Source organism: Symphodus melops (assembly GCF_947650265.1).
Source record: "Symphodus melops genome assembly, chromosome: 15".
In the NCBI taxonomy this organism is placed as follows: domain Eukaryota; kingdom Metazoa; phylum Chordata; class Actinopteri; order Labriformes; family Labridae; genus Symphodus; species Symphodus melops.
In genome coordinates this window covers 23736656-23759260 of record NC_136705.1, presented here as the reverse complement: position 1 = coordinate 23759260, position 22605 = coordinate 23736656, and the positions used below count along the sequence as shown (strand labels likewise).

Genomic DNA, 22605 nt, shown 5'->3' with positions numbered 1-22605 from the left:
ATTCTACTTCATTATTCAGTGGAACCAAACTAATTCTGCTGCCCAACAGCAGCGCAGAGCCGGCAGGGCTGCTCCATCAGCACTCTGCCTCTGATAAGAGCACGGGGGCCTTTGAAAGGTGGCGACATAAAGAGGAGTAATACGGTCTCATCAGAGGGAGGACAACATCTTGAAAGAATGCCGTAAAACCTGGCAAATGACCACAATGCTGCTGCGTCTGTGACTCTAGGCACGTCTGCGCTCTTTCATTTTGTGCTGAAGGATAAGCTTTGAGGACTTCTCACCAATTGAGAAGAAAATGTTGTGCACACAGTCTTTTCAAAAAATTGTTTTGAGGGCCTTTTTTTTTTTGCCTAATTGATGGAGGCAGAAGCTGTTTTACACATGCAGTCCTGAACATATCTAGAAATAGGAGATGTGTAGGGAAAGAATTAGGGCCTGGTTGATTTTAGGGCCGAATATCGATATTATATAATTGCAATACACAGAATTGGGATCCAAGAATTCTGATAAGTCAGGACTAAAGCACATTATCCCAGCCCCAATGACCAGTAGAATGAGCCATGATGCTTTACAGAGCAGCGTCGACAGAGTTTGCTGCTTCTTCTTAATGGACTTAATGGACACCCAGCAGCACTCTTTACCAAGACTTCACAACAAATTCAGTTAACAGTATGGATATAGTTTGGACTTGTCTAAACTGCATATATATATATTTATTTTTTTTCAGGCCCAACATTGATTGATCACCTCCTGTATGCAGAAAGTATTCACAAGTATATACACAAGACCTGAATTTTATAGGAGCCCAAAAAAGCATTAAGCCGTCTCACAGCTGGTAACAGGAAATGTAATTTAACACAGAAATTGGGTTTACCACTGACAGAAACCTGTGATGTGGTGGCATGTAAAGCAACAGTGCGGTGTGCAGCCAGTGATGTTTGAAGTCCCACTCGCTGTAAATTAATTTTGAGGATGCTGCCACTCAGCAGCCAGCAGCTCTGTGATTCTGAAGAAGTCAAACCAGGTCTGACATGTGCTGGAAATCTAAAATATGGCCCGATTTGTTTAAAATTCTGTTATATGACTGTCATGAATATGAAATGGATTGCTCATGTGAATAAATGTAATACTGAATTATCTCACTGAAAGCCTAATAAAACATTTCCACTTCACCTCAACCCTTAATGCATAAAAGAAAGTGGGGTTTTTTTTCAACCTGGATCAAACACAATTATTGGAAATGTTTCAACCTCGACTTCAATCAGCAACAGATATTTTAATCAATGTCGAGAAAAATAGCAAACGATGAGAACCATGCTCTGAGAATAAGGATGGGTTCTAAAGCTAAACGATATATATAGGCCTGCACGATATGAGGAACATTGATGCTATCTGCTAACATTGTTAGCTAAAAACATGAAGTGTGATAAGAAATGTAGGAGTGCATATAACTCAGTTTTACTCTATCTGCCGTTTGTATATCCAAACTGGCACCAGCTAATCCAATGGGTAGCTGCTAGCTACAGTAGTATCTGACTGCTTCAAAATGGCGATAAAGCATGGTCAGTATACCCAGACGGAGACCAAGACATATCCCAGACCGAGCACTCTGATAGTGTAAAGACATGTAGGGATCTGAGACTGATTCAAGACCATACAAAAACACTGACAAATCCTCATGCTGTGTGCATTAGGTGTGTTACTCATGCAGTTTGTAACACCAGGAGGGTTTCAGCCATAACCAGGAATAAAGATCAAATTATGAATGAATTTAAGATGTTTGTCCTTTTAAAAAGGACCGCCTAGTCTGAGAATGAGTCGAGACCGATTTTTAAAAAAGCTTTCAATTCTGAGTCGAGACCCTCAAAACGTGGTCTCAAGTACTACAACACTAATCCAGGCGCCCATCTGATCGGTCAAATCAACGCATGCAGGGTGAGAAAGGTACGCTTGTTTCTACATACCAAGTTCTCTCTGTTAATTTAGGCTTCTGCAATGTGTTAATTGCAATTGCTCACAATAAATTCACAATGAATTGCACGGCCCTTATTACATCACAAAGGGCAGTTACAAAACAACTTACAAAGCTAACAGCGCTATCTTATTCTGGCTGACGAAATAATTAATGGCTGAACGATGGAGGAGGTGAGTCGATGTTTTAATATAAAAAATGTGTAAGAACTGTGCAAGTCTGCTTCCATCACATCTCATTCATGCTCAGTCTGTCCTGTGTTCTGCATCACTGACCTCTTCTAACATCAGCCTTCATTACCGCCTCGATGCACCCAGGAAAATCTCCCTTTAAGTGGGTAAACACGCTTCTTTTCTCTCCCTATGTCGGAGCATTAATTGCTACCGCAGTAATGGCTGTGTTATAATAAAGTGCAGCATATGGTCCTGGTCCAGTCTGTGCATAGTGTACATTGAGAAGATGCTTTTGTTTTATTCACCTCATTTTACAGACAAGTACTTTATTTAATATCAACAACAAGGTTAGACGACACTGTCGGTAATCAGCTGGGAGTCAGTTGATGGCTTTTTAATTGCTCAGCAATCCGCCACCATGATGAGGAGCAATAAGCGAGAGCCACCGTTTCCTCTTTGCAAACACAGCACTCCATAACAGTCTCAACTCCACTATATTGTAAATGTGTCAGGGATGTTATGCTGCATGATAAGATGCAGAGCTATACCTCCCCCTTATACATTTTCCTCTGTTGAATCTGTCAAGCGAACAGTTGTCTGAGTTGTTGACATCGTCTGCTCTCCTGTTTTGACAAAAAAAAAAGTCAAACATAGCGATGTGAAAATGCTGAGATGGCACTTGCCACCTTGCTTTTGTTTTCTCTCTCGTTTTTTACGAACTACAGTTGGCGGTTGCTAAATTGCACAGTGACCCCAATACCCCACCCCTGCAACAAACACACACACACACACATGCTTACACAACAAAAACTGAACACACACATTGTTTCCTTGTCCCCAAGCATTACTGAAGGCCCGACAGACACAAACAACTTAGTGCTGCACACACAGGAGGCAATTTATTGTTGCTCTTCTGCAGTTATCCACCTCCACATAGGTGAAGATCAGGGGGGACCTCGTTGATCTAAGAGCACCCAAAGGTGGCGGTCCGGCTTATTCAGATCAAGTGAGGTGAGATACAGAGAGAATGACTTCACCGTGACCCCCATGTGAGGATGACAATATATTGCAGAGCCCCAACAAATACTATCTTCATCTTTTTGAAATACATTTATTTACAAGCTTTTTGATGCTGCGCTGTTTAGCTTTGAGAATTGCTCGTGTTGAGAGCGCCATCCTCTCGTCCACTACGGCGCTGATTGTCAACAGGCAAGGCAGGCAACTGCTTGGGACCCAGGATCAGTGGGGGGCCCCAAAACAAAACAGTAGCCGAAAATGTCACATTTTGCAATGACGTTAGGAAACCTCCCCATTTGTCAGCACTCACTGTTGTTACTGAACGCTGGTTGGAGGGCTACCCAATTGATTTTTGCCCAGACCCCAACCATATACGGTCACACCTGATCGTCAAAGAAAAGCTACGTTGCATGGGTTGTGATGCAAAACCAAACCTTCAAAAAGGTTGAGAACATCTATGATTCATACCATTAAAGAACATAAAAAAAGATTTCTGAAATAACTCTTAACTTCCTGTATTACCTGGCAGACATTCAGAACAGATAATATCCAGAACCTGCTGTTGATAAACCTGATGACTGAGACTAAATGTGCATATCACTGAGATGCAAAGCTCTTCCTGAATTGTCAATGAAGTCTTTGTTCTATAGATGTTTCTTTCATAAAGCAGAAGAAAGAAATGCAAAAAAAAAAAAAAAAAAGACCTTGAGCTGGAAAAAAAAAAGGTACAGTTTGCCTTGTCGCCCTTCAGCAAGAGCAACCAGCAGAGAACAAGAGGAGGAGGTAGAGATGGATCAGTGGGAAGTCGTACAGAATTTGGTGCAACAATATTGATCTTCGAAAAATAAAGGATGGAAAAAGAACCGGCTGGCCTTTTTCCTCAAACGACTCGTCTCTCCAAAGCTTCAAAACATGCTGCAGGTGAGATCAGTGACGAGGCGGCCACAGATTTTTCTCTGTTTGTAGCTCATTGTTCCATCTGTTCGATCCATCAGCCAACTCGCAGGTTCTACACACAGACTTTTAGTCGGAAATGGTACATTAACCTGAGCCAGTAGTGGAAGTTTTTTAGATGCAGGTGAGCTGTTTTGAAGACATGCCAGAAATGCATTCACTTATCATCCAACGTCTCTAAGCAAAGACACAAACCCCGGAGGAAGTGGAAAAACTAAAGGACCAACAAGGACTGCCTGATTCCGAGCTCCATCAGGCAGGAAACATTTTTTTTCCTGTCACAGTGGTCTCCAAGTTATAGCTTCAGTATGCAAGTTCTCCCTTTGAGGTATGAAATGTAACGTTAGTGCTGCCCTCCGCCTCCTCAACCTCCTCGGCTGGTCAAGTTCCCGCCCCCACACTTGTCAGTCATCTTGATGAGCTGTCTTCAATGAAACAGCCAACCAGGATCCTTAAAGCCCCACTGCAGGTGTAAGAGAAGCTGACACTGGGTGAAGAAAAACCTACAAAAAAAAAAGAAGAAAAACCCACCGCTCTTCTGGTTTTCAGCTTTTTTGAAGCGTCTGTCTCCAATATGTTTAGCTTCGCTGCTTCTGTTTTTCCCACTTTGTGCCAACTGGTGTTGCTGTGATTTTCCTGCTCTTGATTCTGCAATTCAACTCCCTGCTGAGATACATGCAGCACAGAAATGATGCTAATGCTGCTGACTGAATATTGGTTTTAAAATGTGAGACATGAGGCCGTACACATGATTTATGAAATTAAACTATTGCATTGAAATCAAATCCTTTTTTATGGACTTTTTAACATTGCAGCCTTGCTTGTTACTTCTCCAGCATGTGAATACTTCAAGTGCATTTCTTGTATGTTTTAGAGAAGGGAAACAGCCACCCCTTCAGATATGTTAAAGACAATGCTGAAGCTACACAGGGACCATGACACTCAGATAAATGCAACATCATGAAAATACGTTTGCTCGGGTAAAATCACTAATATCGCGATGTAGTGTTCGAGGGTTGACTGGGTATTTTTAAGCATGTTGGTTAGTTATGTTTAACAAGGACAAGTGTGAGTTTATGCTATGGTTAACTTAATCCTCAAACACTTCACAGGAAGGCACATAAGGAAACATGATGTTGACAATAAGCAACACTTGATTTGGTCAAATAAAGTCATTGAATCTGCATGTTACTAATTTAAGGTTGTGAAGCTCTAAACACAATTCTACAGAGTAAGTGTGAATTTATAGAAGTGGTTAAAAGCTGAAAATAGCAGAGCTAGAGGGTCAATAGTTTGCATGGACTGAAAAGTCAACAGACTGTTAACATGAAGAGACAGAAGTGGTGACCTTATCAAACTTTACCGCCGTCCTTTTTCTGAGCAATATGTGCCCGGCTCGCTCCACATCTCGAGAACCTTTTAAAACACATCAAATGATAAAACTCTGTCAACATCATACACGTGTTCTCAATTCATTCAAATATTAATTTTATGTCATGTTACATTACTTTCATTGTATGATGTGTCTAAACTCATGTTTACAAAGACTGGTCTCTGTTACAGGAACTGATGAATCTCCTTGGATCAGACTGTCTTCTTGCTCTTGCAGATGTGCATAAGCCTGACTCAGCACATTTAATTATGCAGTGCCATATGGAGCTGCTGGTCCCTAGAGTCCCTAGGGCCAGGAATACTTGTAAAAGATACCTATAGCTCACCGAGACTTCCACACACTGCTTTCTTTCTGTAGATGTGAGAGGTTAGTGCTTCCTGGAAAACAAGGAGTGGATTACAGACTTCATTAACTAATTTGGCCAAAAGATGACTGGAAGTGCTTCAAAAGACGTTAAACAACACACTTTTTATGTCTTCAAGAAGTGGGCTGTGTCTTCTTTACCAGTACAATCAATACACCAGTATAAAGTGTTGAGATATGTGGCATCATGCACCAGCTGACTAAATGGACCTCGCTCAACGCAACATCTTTTATCGTCAGGAACCTGCAAATCCCACATCTGTGTGCTGCTTTCTGTCTGTGTCGTGGTTTTTCTCCATACGCTGCTGGGTGCATTTGATTTGTTAACAGGATTTAGTGAAGTTTATTTTCAAAACAAATAATAGGGAACAAAGCTAAATGTAAAAAAAGTAATATGGACAAACGATGAATAAGATCATGCAAAACGAACTCTTAAATACGACACGCGGGAATCATGAGAACGTGGTACAAACAGCAGGTGACTTTACCTTTGATTTATTATGACATCATGTGGATGATTGGACTGTATTACACCATCACTAGTCAACAGGTGATTTATTTTGAAATTGCATGGATGCTCCTTACACTTTGTGTCTGACTTCCTGTCCAGATGGATCTGCTCTGTTCAACACACTTCTGTGCATGAAGTGAATTTTGGGGACCAGAGTATTGACCAGCGAGGGCGCGGTCAGTTTAAGAGTCCACTGTGTTGATAGAAAGCAGCATGCATGCTTGCAGTGGAATTTGCAGAAAAGGACAATTCCAACATTTTTCCCCTCGAAGACACCCCCAAAAAACAGATTGCGTTTTATACATCTGTTCAAATTATATTCTGGATTGTATCTTAATTTAAAAAAATCAAACGATGCTGACGTATGACAACAAAGAAGCACGCTATATGAACGTTGATGTAGAGATGCATTTGTGGAGTACAGTGTTTGTTTCCATGTGCCTTAAATGGGTTGGGTTTGCTTCTATTATAGAAATGTGTTTCCATGCATTCTAAATGTCATTTTGTCTTAAACTCTGGAATCAAATCAAGTTCTGCATTTAGTCACATTCCCCCTGCTGTTCAGACTGCATAACTGTGGAAAATGGAGATAGTGTATCTGGGCTTCCAATCAGAAACCTGGGAGTCTTGTTTTCATAAAACAACAGCTTTCTGCAGATCGCACCAGTGTAAGAGTCAGCGAGCCATTCATTAATCTGTATGCCGTGTGGCGCTGCTGTACATGTTGTGTAGCTGACTGAAGCAAAGATGACTGCAGTCGCATGAGGATGCACTTGTGAGCAAGGGAGACCTTGCTATAATTATGGTGACTCAGTGCAATGTTGACAGCATGTCTGCGCCCTGCTCGGCTTATTTTAAAGACAGAGGAGAGTAGAGCTGAGCATCCTGTCGTAACCACAGATTGAAAATGCCCTCGCATTTATGCTTTCAGGCAGAGATGACTCAATTATGAAGGCGAAAGCCACAAGAATACATTTCCTTCCCGAGATAAATAATAAATTGTGACCTTGCCCTGGACGACGAAAACCACAGGAAGGAAGGGCTTAGGTTTCATTTCAACTTGTGGGCTCTTTTCTGATCATGGATGTATGCGGGTAACGCATACAGCATCTGAGACAGGGCGGCGTTCTTTTTCACATCGTGACATTAACTGAGTTAGATCGTCGCCATTTCAGAGAGAAGTAGTAAGAATCCTCATCAGAGACAGAATTGCTTACAGCTTGCTTGTGTACAATAAGGGGGGGGGGGGTGGGGGGGGGGGGGGGGCTTTGTCTTCCCGAGCATGCAGCCTCACAGTTTGCTCCGTCTGTGTCGAGTCACAGCTCACAGGCCGGCTCAGAGTCCTGACCGACCCCCCCAGACTCTCACCAATGACAACTTTAAGTATCTAGACAAAAACACAGAGGCAGAGGCGCCTGAATGGACTGAACTATGTCAGATGAAAGGGTCATTGCAGGGGAATAGTGAGAACATCTTTTTAACTTGGCATGCTAATGTCAGCCGCAACAGTGTGCTTTGCGTGTTCATGTTGACAGCGAGTGGGCCGGATTTTAATGAGCATCTTTAGTTAGAGACGTTTAGGGCTGACTGAGTAACCAGGAAGTGAATAAAAGCTACATCCTGATGATACATTAAGTCTTTTACATCGAGAGCTCAGAGGACTTTAATATTCACATCTCGGTTCAAACATTTCCCGTCCTGACATTTTTGTTAAGTAACCAGTGAAAGTGGAGTTAGATAATACCTGTCTGGAGACATCATGGCACTTTAATAATTTCTCATAATTTGAGAGTTATACAACCAGGTCTTTATGTATGCAAGTTACATAGATGATGATGTGAAAAAAAAAATTCAGGTCTCTTGAGAACAGCTTGGAGCAGCAGATTTCCTTCATTGCATAGAGAGAAAAATATGTTCGTCCAGCCTCCTCTTTAGAGCAGTTTCAGCTGAAAGAGCCACGAGGGTCGAGAATCTCTACTGCCTACATTTCCCATCAACACCGAGTAGATTCCCATACCAATCACTGCAGAACATCCCACCTCTCAGCACCATTCAGCAGTTTGAGGAAGCAAACGTGGACTTACATATGCTATAATGCAACGGTTGATTGCAGCCATAATACATCGATCAAGTCTTTGTTTAAAAATGAAGTCGATTTCTTTTTTTTGCACATGATTTTAGTACATCTATTTTTCAGTCAGTAGCCTGAGGCATTCTTGGAGACAGAGATGAAAAAAGAAAGACATCAAGAAAGTTGAGAAGGAAGACGCCTGTGCTATGCTGTATTAGAAATAAGAACTAAACATTCACAGTCTCATCCCTTTGCTAAATCTTTTGCACATTATAACTCTGGAATACCAACCAAAACAACAACCCAATGCAAAACAAAGCCCAATGAAACATTGATCCGAGGTTATTAAATATTGATTTCTGCAATATGATGGATTCCAGAAGCAGAAAATAAATTTCATTTGAAAGAGCATATTTAATTCTGTGAACAAAGATCATACCCACTGGCACAAATCAATCAGCTGTTCATCATCTTCATCACCATCTCCACCAGCGTCACCACAGATAACAATCGACTCCATCTCATCGGCAAAGGGAATGTGACTGCTGCTAATGAGATCCTTCCTCTCAGGCGATGGTTAGTTGGCTGACAGAGATGAAGTGCATCTGCTCTGCAGATAAGACAACAGATATGCAGGATGAGTCTATTTGCAGTGCGACCTCTGCACTCGCTGCTCTAAACCCGTAAAAAAAAAAAGGAAAAATCACATCAGAAACATTTATTTAAAAAATCCCCCGTCAGCTCCAAGTGAAGGAAGACTTCACTGGTGTCGCTGGAAACTTTTTGGGTAAGGAGCTTTGTGCTTCACATAACCCCTTCAAGAAATCTCTCGTTTGACTTGGACAAGTGCAGCCTACGAATCCTCGGCTCGTTTTATTCTCACACATGATGGGGAAGTCTGAAGAGCAGGCGCGAGATTAAAAATAGAGCAGCCTTCATTTGAAACATGTTATTGAGCCACGATAATGTGAGAATATTTTTGTGGAGCAGAAATACCTGGAAAAAATAATAATCAATTTGCAGGTTTAATAAATGTGTGAACAACATTTCTTCTTTTTTTATGACACCAATTTCACTGTCAAAACAATTTACTTTATTTTCCGCCTTTCCCAGCTATTTGATCAGCTTGAGGCTGCTATAAATCATTTATTCTGACGGCTATATTTACTCTAAAATAAAGAATAGTTTTATTTGCTTGTCAGTGATAGTTTGAGTCGTGAGTAGTCAATAATTGTTTCATAGTTTGTAGCTCAAACCCTCCATTAAACTGTTAGTGTTGCTGGCATTAGTTAGTGTGGTTTCTCCTGATTTGTCGCCTCTTTTTTTCCCTTTTCCACGAAAAGACCAATTCTGGATTAGTCGGCGACCTATAATACGAGTGTTGACCTGCTGACATGGAGTTATTACCTCTCAAGCGTGCACGGAGCGTTCGAGGAGTTTGGCCCTCAGCTGTAGTTGTTGTGTTTAAGTGAGACTTTTTGCTTGGCGTTTCAGGTCCTTTAAGGAGCAACATGTAACACTGTTATCCAAAGTTTTCAAAGAGGCTTTTTATGTCGGCTAGAATCAGTTCTATCTGGACCAGTTCTCTTGCCTGCTTCCAGTCTGCATCACCCAGAGGGCCGGTACAGCCTTCTTCTCCTTCACTGCCTACCTTCTCTGGTCCAAACCAATCCAGACCATTCAGGACCAGAATCTAAAGTTAGGAGGAGGACAAACAGGCTGCTGCATTGTCGCCCTAAAAACTCATGCAGCAAACAATCTCAGAACTCAGGTAAATATTGTTCGAAGTACACTCGCTTACACAAAAGCCTTTTTCCGCCAGCACCTTCAATCTAGTATAATACGCTGTAGCCTATTCAGTAAATATCAATATAACTTTACTCCAGTCGCACACAGCCAGCAGGTGAAAAGAAAGGGGATTTCAGTGAAGAACAGAAATGTTGGAGGGTCAATTATAACCCTCCATTTCAGTGTTTTGGGGGGATTTTTTATCACTGATAGGATTTGAGAGAATTCCATTTTTGGTTTAAATTGTTTATCCAGAGCGGTTATTGTGAAGCAAAATACCTGAGTGTTGTTTTTTTTTTTTTAGAACATATCTATTTTGGGGTAGAGGCAAACGTTGTTCTGCTACCTGAAAGGATTTAAATCACCAAATGGGAGCGAGGAGTGAGCGGCGGTGTGTGCAGGTATTAAGTCTCTGCTGCATGGATGCTGATACGCAGCATAAATCCTCAGGTTGTGTTTTCCCACAAACTCGTAGGTAAACTTCCACTCCACGCTTTGTTTTATTTCCACGTCCTTAGAAGTCATGTGAAGGCAAACTTTGTATAAAATGGAGGAAGAAGCAGGGAGAGGGGGTGGGGTGGGGGGGGATTGTCACCTTGATGTTTCTGCTGCAGTTTTTCATCGACGCTGGTCTCAGAGGACAAGCGCTAAGGAAAACATCATTATGTGGGGAGAAATGTACCGGTAATAAACCCAAATGGCACGGAGAGGTGCAGTTGTCAACCATGATAAATGGCACCCATGCATCCTGAATGTGTTTGGTGCCCTTGCCATGTTGACTCCCTCTCCTGAGGGGCGGGCTCTCGACTGCTGGGTTTGGCCCGGAGCTCCAACCTTAACCCCTCCACCCCGGGGCTCAGAGCTGACAGGACGGAGGCGGCGCGGAGATTGCCAGGAGTCCTGACTCACAATGCTGCTTTTATTCTCATTCACGCCGCGGCTAAAATGCGTTGAAATAATCTCTCCTCAGGGACGGAGTCATGTAGCGTGGTGACAGGTGAAAACATTGCAACAAAACATAAAAGGAAAAGCTTGTTTTGTATTGATGCCGTTCTCCAAGATGATCATTCTACTTAACTTTTGCTCAATTCAGTTTATTTTTCACTCGTCAAGTTAGCTTGACAGTTCATGGAGATGATGGTACACCTGCTTCTTGTACTGTGTTTAGTTTGAGTATGACCCGATGGGTCTTATGTCTGATGATCTCATGTTTGGACCGAGCTTTTGGTGTCTCTGCTCCTTCTCCTCTCCGATGATATCAAAAGGATTAGCCGAGCTTCTCTGGGGTCACATGAGGACAACACCTCCTCACAGTCACGTCTCCAGCTCAGCCTGTTTGCAAACAAGACACGACAGCAGTTCTGACATTACTGTGCAGAATAGGAACTAACAATGGACTTACTTTAAAGGAATTCATCAAAACAATTCAACTATAACCCTTTCCATTTTTAACTGTTCCATGAGAATGTTGCAATATTTTGTTTTCTACATTTGTGCTCTTATAAGAAATGTTAACCAAAAAAATTTTTTTTTTTTAAAAGTTTGAATAAATGGCTCAACTTGAGCAAGTAAAACAAGCGTACCCACAGTGGGGCCGGCATGAAAAACCACTTCAACAAGTTGAAGAAGAAAGTTCACAGTTTGTCTTAGACGTGCATTATTCATCTCTTTCCATAGAAACGCAATCAGCATGTGAATGTGTCGGTCTGACCTGTGGTGCTTTGAGAAGTCAAAAGACGAGAAACGTGATTTACATGCTCAAGTCCATTTACCTTTATTGCAGATTTCAAAGGGGCAAAAATACAATTCAAAAATGAAATACGAATTCAAAATTCACCTCCCTCAGCAAATCCATGAATCAAATCTGAGATTTAGATTAAGTCTAAATAAATGGGCAACAATGTTGTGTCAGTCACTAAATGTCAGATGAAAAGTTGTTGGTAATCTTGTTAGACTTGACACGTCATCCGCAAAGATCGTTCTTTTAAACTTCAGAACTTGAACGTCAAACTCTCGGTCAGTGATTACATCCACAGTGCAGGGCACTGCCCAGGGCGATTAAGCAATGTTGATCCACTGCAGAGCAGCACGGGGGGGGGGGGGGGGGGGGCTCCTAAACAAATACTGAATAAATGAAATGGAAACTGATGTAGTCTGGTGCACTGCTGTGAAATAGAATCCACAAGACGTGTCTCAAGTTCGGGAGGAGGGCACGAAAACAGGAAAATGGATGATTACAGAGAAGGCGAATTACATTAGTGTGTCGAATTAAAGAGACGTCTGGTATATCCAGCTGAGATAGAAGCAAAAAGAGAGAGGGGAAATGGCAGAAGATGAATGCAAAAGACGGGGACAAAGACATTGTGTGAGAGAGTGAGAGATGCAGGGGAGGAGGGATGAGAGGAGAGGATAAGCACGATGCTAAAAATACCTCCCACCCTATGAGTTTTTTCCTCTATTGGCAGAAGATGGGCGCTGAAATAAAGCTGTGAGATTTTTTATTGTTATTTGATTATTCCCTGTGCTTTGTGTATGGCTGATACAGTGTTACTCAGCAGGGAATAGAGGCTTCAGCGAGCTGCTGGCTACACCGGGAGTGAACAGGCGCAAACACTCAAGCCAGCAGGAAATAACGAAGAAAAGACAACTGTCACAAATTTTATTAGAGATAATCAAAACATTGAAACTATCAACATCTATTGCATGACATCAATTACATGTGTATCATATGGACAACGCTTAGGCACCGAGGATTACACTTTAAATCTTATATTTGTGATAACAGGTGCCAACAGCTGGGATTAGAAAATGTGCCGTGAAGAAACAGACGATGACGTCCTGAAACAAACCGTTTAAATGCATATTTTCGTGGGAGCTCCGGAGCTTTCAGGTCTTGTAGGTTCCTCTGAATTGTTGGCGAGGACGGCCTGCTGCGTCCTGCAGCTTCTGGCAGGAGGCCTTGTCCCAGCAGCAGAAGCCAGGATGTCAAGTAGATGGAGCTCCCCCAACCTTTATCAAGGTGATCTGACGCACCTACGACCACCCGATGTCCCCGATGCAGAGCCACCACCATAGCACCGTGTCGTCCCCAAAACCAACGCCCCCCCATCCAACCTCCCCCTCCAGATAACACTTGTTAGGAATTGACACTTCACAAACAATTGATTGATCAATTTAAAGGTTCTCGAACCATTCATCGTCGACTTCAGGAGGCGCCAGCCCAGCCACAAACGACAAGCTGCAGCACGGCACGAGATTAGCTGTACAAATCAAAGCTTTTTTTTTCATTTTGTATTTATTAATAATACAATCAGGAGACTCGTTACTGCAGTGTGTACGATAATGTTCACTCATAATTCAGACCAAACCAAGAATTGTCAATTGCCTTATATCATGCTCTGTATAATGTGTAGTGTGTCTTTCCTTAAAGAAGCTAGCAGGATCCTTAGCAACACTGCTAATTGAAAGTGAGAAATATTCAAACTGATGCTTTAATGCAGAGGAGCGTCCACGTGCATGCACTCCAGATGTCGCTAATAAAGACTTCCACTTCAATCAGACACAGTTAGGAAAGTCACTGAGCATGCACGCTGTTAGCACACTTACTTACTTAACACATAGCACTGAAAGGACAGAGAGTGAATGTGAAGTCAGAAGGTGTGACGCTGCCAGACTTTCTGCAAAGTTGATAACAAACAGCTCAGATGGTAAACTTGTCCGGACACATAATCAGCTCGCTGTAACAACATCACGGCAGAGGAAAAGCAAGAACAACGTAGGATGGGAGATTTTTTTCCAGAGCAAAATCACAGCTTTGCAAACCGAATAATTGAACCAACAGAAGACGGCTCCGACATCGATTACCACCGACAAGAATATCATGTTGTGCAGGTGGAGTAAAGAGGCTGCTTTATTGTGCCTCACAAAGGGAGCCTATATGTTGTCTTATTTAAGTGGCTGCTTCTGAGCGATAAACATGAAACGGCAGAGAAAAAAATCACAGTTGGAATATTTATTGACTTTTTACAGCGTCAGCTAACCGTTTGATTTCACGTGTGATTCCTTCTGGCGTCAGGGAGGGAAGCAGAAAGGTGTCTCACCGCTGTGCTTCAGGATGGTGTTGGAGAAAGGCATCTGACAAATTGTTATTTTCTCAGCTGTGAGGTTAGTCAGCACCTGATGAATAAAATATGTATATGGGATTTTATTGATGCAACCTCAGGAGATACAATGCAATATTATCCTTTTTGCAAACATTCATAAACCCCCACATCTCATTCCCTTTATTAAATGATGAACCGCACTTTTCTAGTCCCCTGACTACTCAAAGTGCTTTTAAACGTCACAGCTACCGTGTCTTGCAGCAGTGTTGGAAAGTCGGTGGACAAGTGCCAACGCCCTTCCCTTCCAAGCCAGGCTGGTGACTTCAAGACCACACGCTGGACCGCTGGGCAGAGCGCCCGACTGGAAGATGTGTCCGCCGGGTCTTCCCCCTTCTCGTCCAATCCCACACATTCACTCTCCGATGGCCTAGCCAATGTTTTAAGTAACAAAGGTGGACAGACTCTGATTTATGTAGAAGTGTAAAGTGACATTTGAACATTTTAACTTCTGCGGGGTGCATGTAGCCAGAGGATATCAGATTTAAAAGAGTTAACAGATCAGGAAGCAGAGGAAACATGTTATAGGAGGAAACAATACCTACAAGCAGACTGCAGGAAGTAGATTTTTTTTTTTTAATAAAATAATTACACACCAACACGCAGGATGCATCTCCACCAGGATCAGGTATTCACCATGCTTGACCTTGACTGAACACATCCTACTTCAAATACAGGGCTAGTTTTCACATATAGTCGGTACACAGCTAAGCCCACTCTCCTATTATACTCTCCTGAACACCTGCATGGTGGAGGAGAAACAGCCACCTCTGGGGAATGGCAGCCTTTAGTTAAGATGCTGTATGTGGAGGTCAGGATACAAATCCAGGAAGGGCAGCCGTCCATGGGAAAGATGAACTTCAGAGTGCAGCAACATGAACGCCTCTGAATAGTTGTTATTGTGTGTGTGGTCAGGCTGACATGAAAACCTCCTCAGAAAACCACATTCTGACCAACTCTGCACTTCCAACACCTGAACACAGCGAGTCAGGATTAAATAGAAAAGAGGTGTTTTTAAAAGAGGAGTGAGGGACGTCGTAAATGTGAATCTGATGCGACCGACCTTGAACTGTGGGGGAGGGGGATGTGTGTGTGTGTTTGTGTGTGTGTGTGTGGGGAGGGTTGATCCATGAATCCACTTACCAACTAATAGCTGTTCTGTCATCTTTCCTGGAGTGAAGTGTGATCCCAATCCTGGATGTATATCATTTAGAGCCTGCCGGACGACCTCGATGACTTGCTTGTTAGAATAAGGTTTGAATGAGGTCAGAGGGACAGTTAGTCGGAGTGATGAAGCCTTTTTCAGTGTATAATGAAATGTTTCACCTTTCAGGGCCACAAAGACTTGACGTAAGGTATTTAAAGCGTGATACACTTTATTTTATTTCTATTTCCCAACTGATTTCACGTTTGATACAAACAGGCCTGACTGGGAGGGACACGATTTGTTGACACACTAATTCAGCAGAAACCCAGTGTGTCCTGTGTAAATGTGTCTCTGAGTCCTGAGTGTCTCCAGTGAGGGAGAAGCTGGAGTCCTGCTGGCTGTGTTGTTGTCAGAGCTGTGTTTACATGGACGGGATGGCCAGCTCCTCCCCTTGTGTATAAAAGCTGTTTGAGTCAAGAAGAAGAACATACTCACTGATTATTTGGACGTCTCGCAAGCGTTTGGACGTCACGGTCATTCCGTGTCAATATACATGTAATGTGAAGCTACTAGCTAACTAAAGAGCGCTAACATCAGCCTGCTAACACAACAATGCAGGACAAACACTTTTATAGACTTTGTGTGTTGTGATATTCTCACCACACTTTAACACCGGCTATTTTGAGTCTGAATACTGTCTGATGTGTGATATTGAGTCAGTGAGCTTTTTACCCTTCTCTTCTGTATCCTTGAGCAACACCCAGCTAGATCAAAAAAAAAAACCTCAGCCACTTTAAATCGGTATCCTCTCACACCTCACACATTCTCACATTAGAAAGCTGCTTGAGCTGCTGATGAAAAGCTGTGACAATCGGGTGGAGTCTCTCGAGGAGCCATCTGTTTACTGTATGAGTTTGAACACAGCTCAGAGTCGGTCGTACCGTTGCGCTTTCATTCCTGTTCAAGTGTATGATGTGTAAATCAACACAGGACTTAAAACATAGTTTAAATTAAGAAAGAATTCTCCAGCTGAACAGTCGATCGAACGGGTAGCGCTGTCGGCTTCCTTCATCTCTTGTAGAGATTTTCATAATGTGCAGAGTTCTTCTTCAAATCAAAAACATTTTCTGATCTCTGATTAGGCTATAAAAAAAGACTTTAGGGGAGAATCCCAACAGTGAGGTAAAAAGTAATTTTAAAGTAAATTTTAAAATTTAAAGTAAAAGCTCAATGCTAAAAGATAATTTAGATCAAGATGTCTTTACTTACGAGGGTCTCAAAGTTTATCCAGAGATTTAAACTGTCACGGCTGCATGTTTTCTTTAAAATGCATTTCAAGATTTAACTTAAGTTTTTCCGGAAAATATCGAGATAATTTCAGGAGGACCGCTCAGGTCCGTGTGCACACAGTGGGAGAAGATCCCTGTCAGACTGGAGGAGGGAGCAGGGGTCTTCTGAGGTAAGACATCATTGGACATTTGGCTGCAGGAGCTGGGGATCGAACCCCTGACCTTCCAGTTGATAGACGACTGACTCTGCCACATCCGCCCCGGATGAAGAAAAATCCTTCAAGGGAAAAGAAATTCATTGAAGGTTTAAAGATGAGCTTAATCGTCGGACGTAGTCATAAGTGTTCTTTCTAATTTGGGCCGGCTGTGGTCACTCGGCAACGTTGGTCGTCTCTCAACAAGAAGGTCGAGGGTTCAATCCCCAGCTCATGCAGCAACATGTCTGATGTGTCCTTGGGCATGACCCTGGAATCGTACCTGCTGCTTCGTGGGTGGCAGGGCATGAATGGACACAGAAACCTCGACCATCAGGGTTCAAAGATTAGAAAAGCACTAAATAAACTGAAGTCCATTAAACATCTACCAGGTGAGTCTGATGTATGACCTGTAATCCTAATCCAGTTTGTCAGAAGACTCGGTGCGAGTTTGACGTTGTTACATTTGAACATAAAACACCTGAGAGGAAATTTAAAAAAAAGAGACAAACAAGGAAATTTTATAATCAGCATTTATAGATCATGGTCATTTTTCCTCATACTCATTCCAAGTACAGGTCTCTGGAAAGCAGAATTGACTGACAGAATGACAGAACGAACACAGAACAGTGGAAACGGAGACGTATTTGAGCTTTTCTCCTCTGGTTTTGCGTCAGCCCAAGCACGCATCAGACAATCTCGCCATACTGTACCACTTGGAAAACACACACACAGCAAGGTAATTTATCTTTATCATCGTAATCATCCATCACCATCATCATTCATAAGCTTGGACTTCATTCTCACTCATGTAAGTCGGGATTGGGCGGGAAGGCAGTGATTCTACCAGTATCCTTGAATGAGATCCGCACAGTTTTTAATGCCATCCCTCCGACGTCGTCTGCAGTTTTTTGGGGGGAAACGGTTAGGCTACTACTGGTCTGGGATCCTCTATCTCAGGTCGGCGTTTGTATAAAAACTATATAGGAACACATGTAAAAACAGGGGAATCAAATCATCATGAAACTGAAAAAAAAGCAGATGTCGTCATAAAATCGTCTATGTCTAGCAACACTTAGTAACACTTATGTCTTCTTTTTGTCTTTTTTGTTGTTGTTGTAGTTTTATTCCAAAATGTTTGAGGAGCAGTTATAGTTTGCATCATCTATACAACAGGCTATAAAACACCACTTTGTCACAGTCCAGAAAGCACATATAGATGTGGTTGTACTGTATATAAACATATGTACTGTAATAAGATAATTTTGCGTGCACGACTCCCCCCGCTCTCCACTTTTGAGACACCCCCCTCGGTGTCTCTCCTTTGAGTTCACGCCATGTGAAAACGAAGGCCTCCGGTTTTTCCTAACTGGCACAATGTACAAACTCTTGTTCTGTAACACTGACGAGAAACTGCCGTCCATCCTCATCGTTACGCTGTCAGCACAGTCAGCCAGGTGTTAGTCTCTGCCGGCCATCGCTGCCTCTCCACGGAGCACTTTGGATGATTCCTCGCACTTCACAGCAGGGTTTTTTTTTTCCGTTTTTTTTTGCCTCCTCTCCGAATTCAATGTTTTTTTTTTTTTCGTTTTTTTTTCCTCGTCATCCACAGTAAATGTTTGGCGTATTCATGTATGTAGTTTTATTTATGCATTGTGTCATTTTTCTGTAGAAAAAAAGTCCCCAACAACACAAACACAAGCAATGTAAAATGAAAACATTAAGTTCGTAATGCTGACGCTCCCTTTGCAAAGCGCCTCTGTGCTCCTCTGTGTACCAGAAAACACGACGAGTCAGAGCGCGTCATCCCGGCCAAGGGGACAAATCACAGATGTGTTCATATTTAGTGGACATGTTCGATATGTTTGAGTCCCTCAAATGGTCGCCAGAGCCGTCTTTCCGTAAGTCTGTCTTGACAGTACATCTTTTCCACTGTCTCAAGCAGTCTAAAGAAAGTAACTTTTTATTTTTTCACATTTGCTTCTCAGAGCATCGTCTCATAGGAAAAAAGACTAAATAATGTTCATCTTTGTTATTATACTGTACACTTGTTGAAGTCCTGATTTGTCTTTTCTGGAAAGGTGAAATTTGGTCAGGCAGGGACCAAATTTTCTCATAATCACACGTAGTACTCCTTGTCTTTGTTCTTCTTGTTCTTGCTCGAGGTTTTCGCCGTGTTGACCGGCTTCTCTTTGACCACTGTGCCGTTGGATTGTGCCGAGTTGCTGATGTAGTTGCGGCTCTCGTCCACGTGGTACGAGCCCTCGTCTCTGTTCCGGTATTTGTACATGGCGTAAAGCAGGATGAGAATACAAAGAGCCGCCGCCGCTACGATGCCGACCACCATCCCTGTCGTGCTGCTGGACTCCCGGATGACCTCCGACGTTCCTGGGATTCCCCTCGGACCGGCACCGGTGGGATTGGCTGAAAGACAGACAGAGATATGATCACCACAGTTATACTGAGCACACAGTCTTTCACACGTTATACCTCCCGTGGAGGCTTGTGCACAACTCTCCAGGGAGGGCACACCTTCTCGCAGATGGACCGGGATGAGCATCTTAACGTTGTTGAGTAAAGCTAACTCATAATGGAAATTAACATCAATAGAATAAAAGAATTAGCACAGCAGACCCAAATTTTTATTCTTTCAGGGCACTACTGGTTAGTGTTCATGTACGAAGGCGAAGGAGTCCCGACATGTGGCTCTTTTCCTCGCTTTCTCTCTCCCTGATTTCTGACTCTATCCTGAAAGTTCCTCTTTCAAAAAAAGAAAGCATATCCCGTCTTTATTGAAGGGCGGTGAGGAAACGTTTTGCTCTGCGAGCTCATCTATAGCAGCCGTCGCTGGTTATCATGCACATGACTGGAAGCAAAGCATCTGTTTCTTCTCCGCATGTGTGGATCAATATCAGAGTTTAAAGCTGGATGACAGTACAGACAGCGGGCCTCAGGGCTGCTGGAGCTACTGTAACAGGAGAAGTTGGCTGATCACATTAACTTTACTGTCTGTAAGAGAAGCATACAGTTACTCGGTAACATCATCTGTATTAATCATGCTTAGTAGATGCTATATGCTATGCTTCCCAGCTGAACTCTTTCTGAAACAGATTCATAAAAAAAAAAAGTTGAATCTGAGTGTTTAAGCTGTTAACAATCCCATCGCTGTGCTTGATAAAAACTGTCAGTAAAATCAGCCATAAATACCCCCATGTGGATTTTCTTATACCTCTCCTGAAGACTATGATTTAAAGCCTTTGTCAGTCATGGAACAGTAAAATAACTCTGGAAATTACATTGAAAGGCAGCGCAGTCATTACTGCGGCACCCTGAAGAAGAAAATGTTCTGTTACATCTCTCAGTGAAGGTAGGAGTGAGACGTTTACCGTCAGTACAGTACCTGCTGTTTCACCTGTTTAATCAGCTGCCTTTCAGCCTTTTAATTCCTGCAGAACTTTAAAGGGATAGAAGACACTCTTTTAAGTGGGGTTGATTTTGGTACTTGTCAATAAGAAGTATATTATCCAGAGGAGAAGGTGGTCAGCCCAGAAGCTGCGGTCTACATCGCTGTGTGGCCTTTGGTACCACATCATTTAATTAACTTCAAGAAAAAGGAAAATTGGGGGAAATGCACGCAGCATAGAGAAGATGATTGACTTTTCGGTCTCCTGCTCGTTCGGCTCTAACTTTCTGAGCACAGACAGGTTGCCTCAAAATAATAAACTGAAGCCTTTTCTTTTTCCCCGTTTATGAACTAGACAAAGAGTTTGTCAGTGTCTTCTTTGTTGGTTGAAACATTTCCCTCTTCTATTACATGAATACTATAAATATTAGAAGATTATTCTGATAGTTGTGAGGGAAAGAAAAGAGAGAGGCTGATAGTTGAAAAAAGTTAATTTCCCAAACATGCAATTTTTTTCTTAAATTTAGCTAAATTATGGGTCCGTCTGCAGCCGAGCTTCTGTGCTGACACTCCATCAGGTACCTCTGTCCCACATCTCCTCTGGCTCACCAGAACCTCATACGACCCCTCCATAGAAAATCCAAAATATGCCCTTCATCCAGGGACACTTATTAAATTATTTCACAGACGGGAGAGAAAAGAAGTTGACTTCCTACAGGATACGTGACAGAAAGATTAGATTCAATCAGAAGTGAAGCTGACTAACACTAATGTGTAAATGACTCATTAAGAGCTCATTACATGTCTTAAAGCAGCCGTGAATGAACACTCCACGTTTTCAAGATTCACTATGTATCCACACAAGCATGACTGTATCTCATAGTCTGTGAAAACAAGTCTTTCACACAGAGACAATTCTTCAATTGACTCAGCAGATTTTTGCCAAAGGCTGTCCCCACTTCTGTTCTGAAAAATCTGCCATTCAAAGGAACATATTCTGAAAAAACGTCAGCCCCCTGATATAATTCAGTCCTCCTGGCACATCTCTCTGCGTGTTTTTTTTTTTTTTTTTTTTTTTTTGTAGCCGCCATCATTTCTGTTTAAGCCCTCTTTGTTGCATTCGTGAAATCCAAACACTCCATCACTGAAATGTTTGGAAATGAAAGCACTCTCGTTCCACTGGATTTGGACAAACACATATTTGGAGAGATTTACAGCTGGGTTCAGATCACATTTATCTGGAAGGGAAGATGTTACACTTTGATTTGGATTTACTCTGGACAGAGTGAAAATAACATCAGACACATAAATGTCTGTGTTGACCCTGGTGTGATTAAATTCCTCTATGTTGACTGGAAAGTTATTATGGTAGTTTCAGTGAAACACTTTCAGAGGCTCTACATGGACTACAAAAGCGTTTATCCTGCACTCTGAAGCATCGTACAGAAAAAAAACATGTTATTACCCCTAAGTTGACTGTAAGTATGGTGTAGTGCTTACTTTATACTTCAGGCTAATTTATCTATCAGCCCATGTTCGCGTGCTAGCATCGACAGAGTTTCTTTTCGAAGCAAAGGAACATGTCGTACCTGGTGTCCTTTTCAAGGTTTTCTTTTCTGAAGGCACACTACCTGTCTCTTATGTTGGCTGGCTTTCCTTCCATCTAAGAGTGTATTTAAGGTAGCAGGGCTGCAACATCAGCTTAAACAGTTTAATTATTTTTTCAAATCTGCAAAACGAACGAGCCTGTATATCGGTTAATTTACTCCTGCATTATGTATTAAAAGTCTGTCGCTGAGTTTTTCAATGTAAGACCATTGAATATGGTCCAATATTTGAATGAATCCACTTTAGTGCTTTATTATTTTCTTACATTAAGAGGCGGTTCTTCAGTTTTTATGTTTAATGAGCTTGTGTAACCCACCAAGAGAAGCGTAAGACTCCTATACAGCATCTATGATGAAACTGAGCAATGAGCTCATGGAAAAAAACAAAAACATGTGCAATACATTCATAATTACTACAATAGAAAAAATGTGAGCAAATCATCACTAATTAGACTTTTACATTTTCTATGTTTAAAATAAATGGTCTTTCAAATGAATGGTAATATATTTGGTGTGCCAGTCCCTCCTGTCCCACTTTTTCCTCACTACTTCTTCCCTGT

The 22605-nt window shown here is 42.1% G+C and overlaps 1 protein-coding gene across 5 annotated transcripts in view; it reads right to left on the bottom strand.

Moving 5' to 3' along the window:
* Positions 1-17554: 17554 nt before the first annotated feature.
* LOC306835502 (neurexin-1a-like) overlaps positions 17555-22605 on the bottom strand; it is a 285076-nt gene continuing 280025 nt past the window's right edge. For all 5 annotated transcript variants that reach the window (XM_079362091.1, XM_079362092.1, XM_079362093.1 and 2 more), the window contains one exon: positions 17555-19459. In XM_079362091.1, coding sequence (XP_079218217.1) covers positions 19155-19459 — 305 coding nt within the window. In that variant the 3' untranslated portion in view covers positions 17555-19154. The remainder of the gene's footprint in view (positions 19460-22605) is intronic.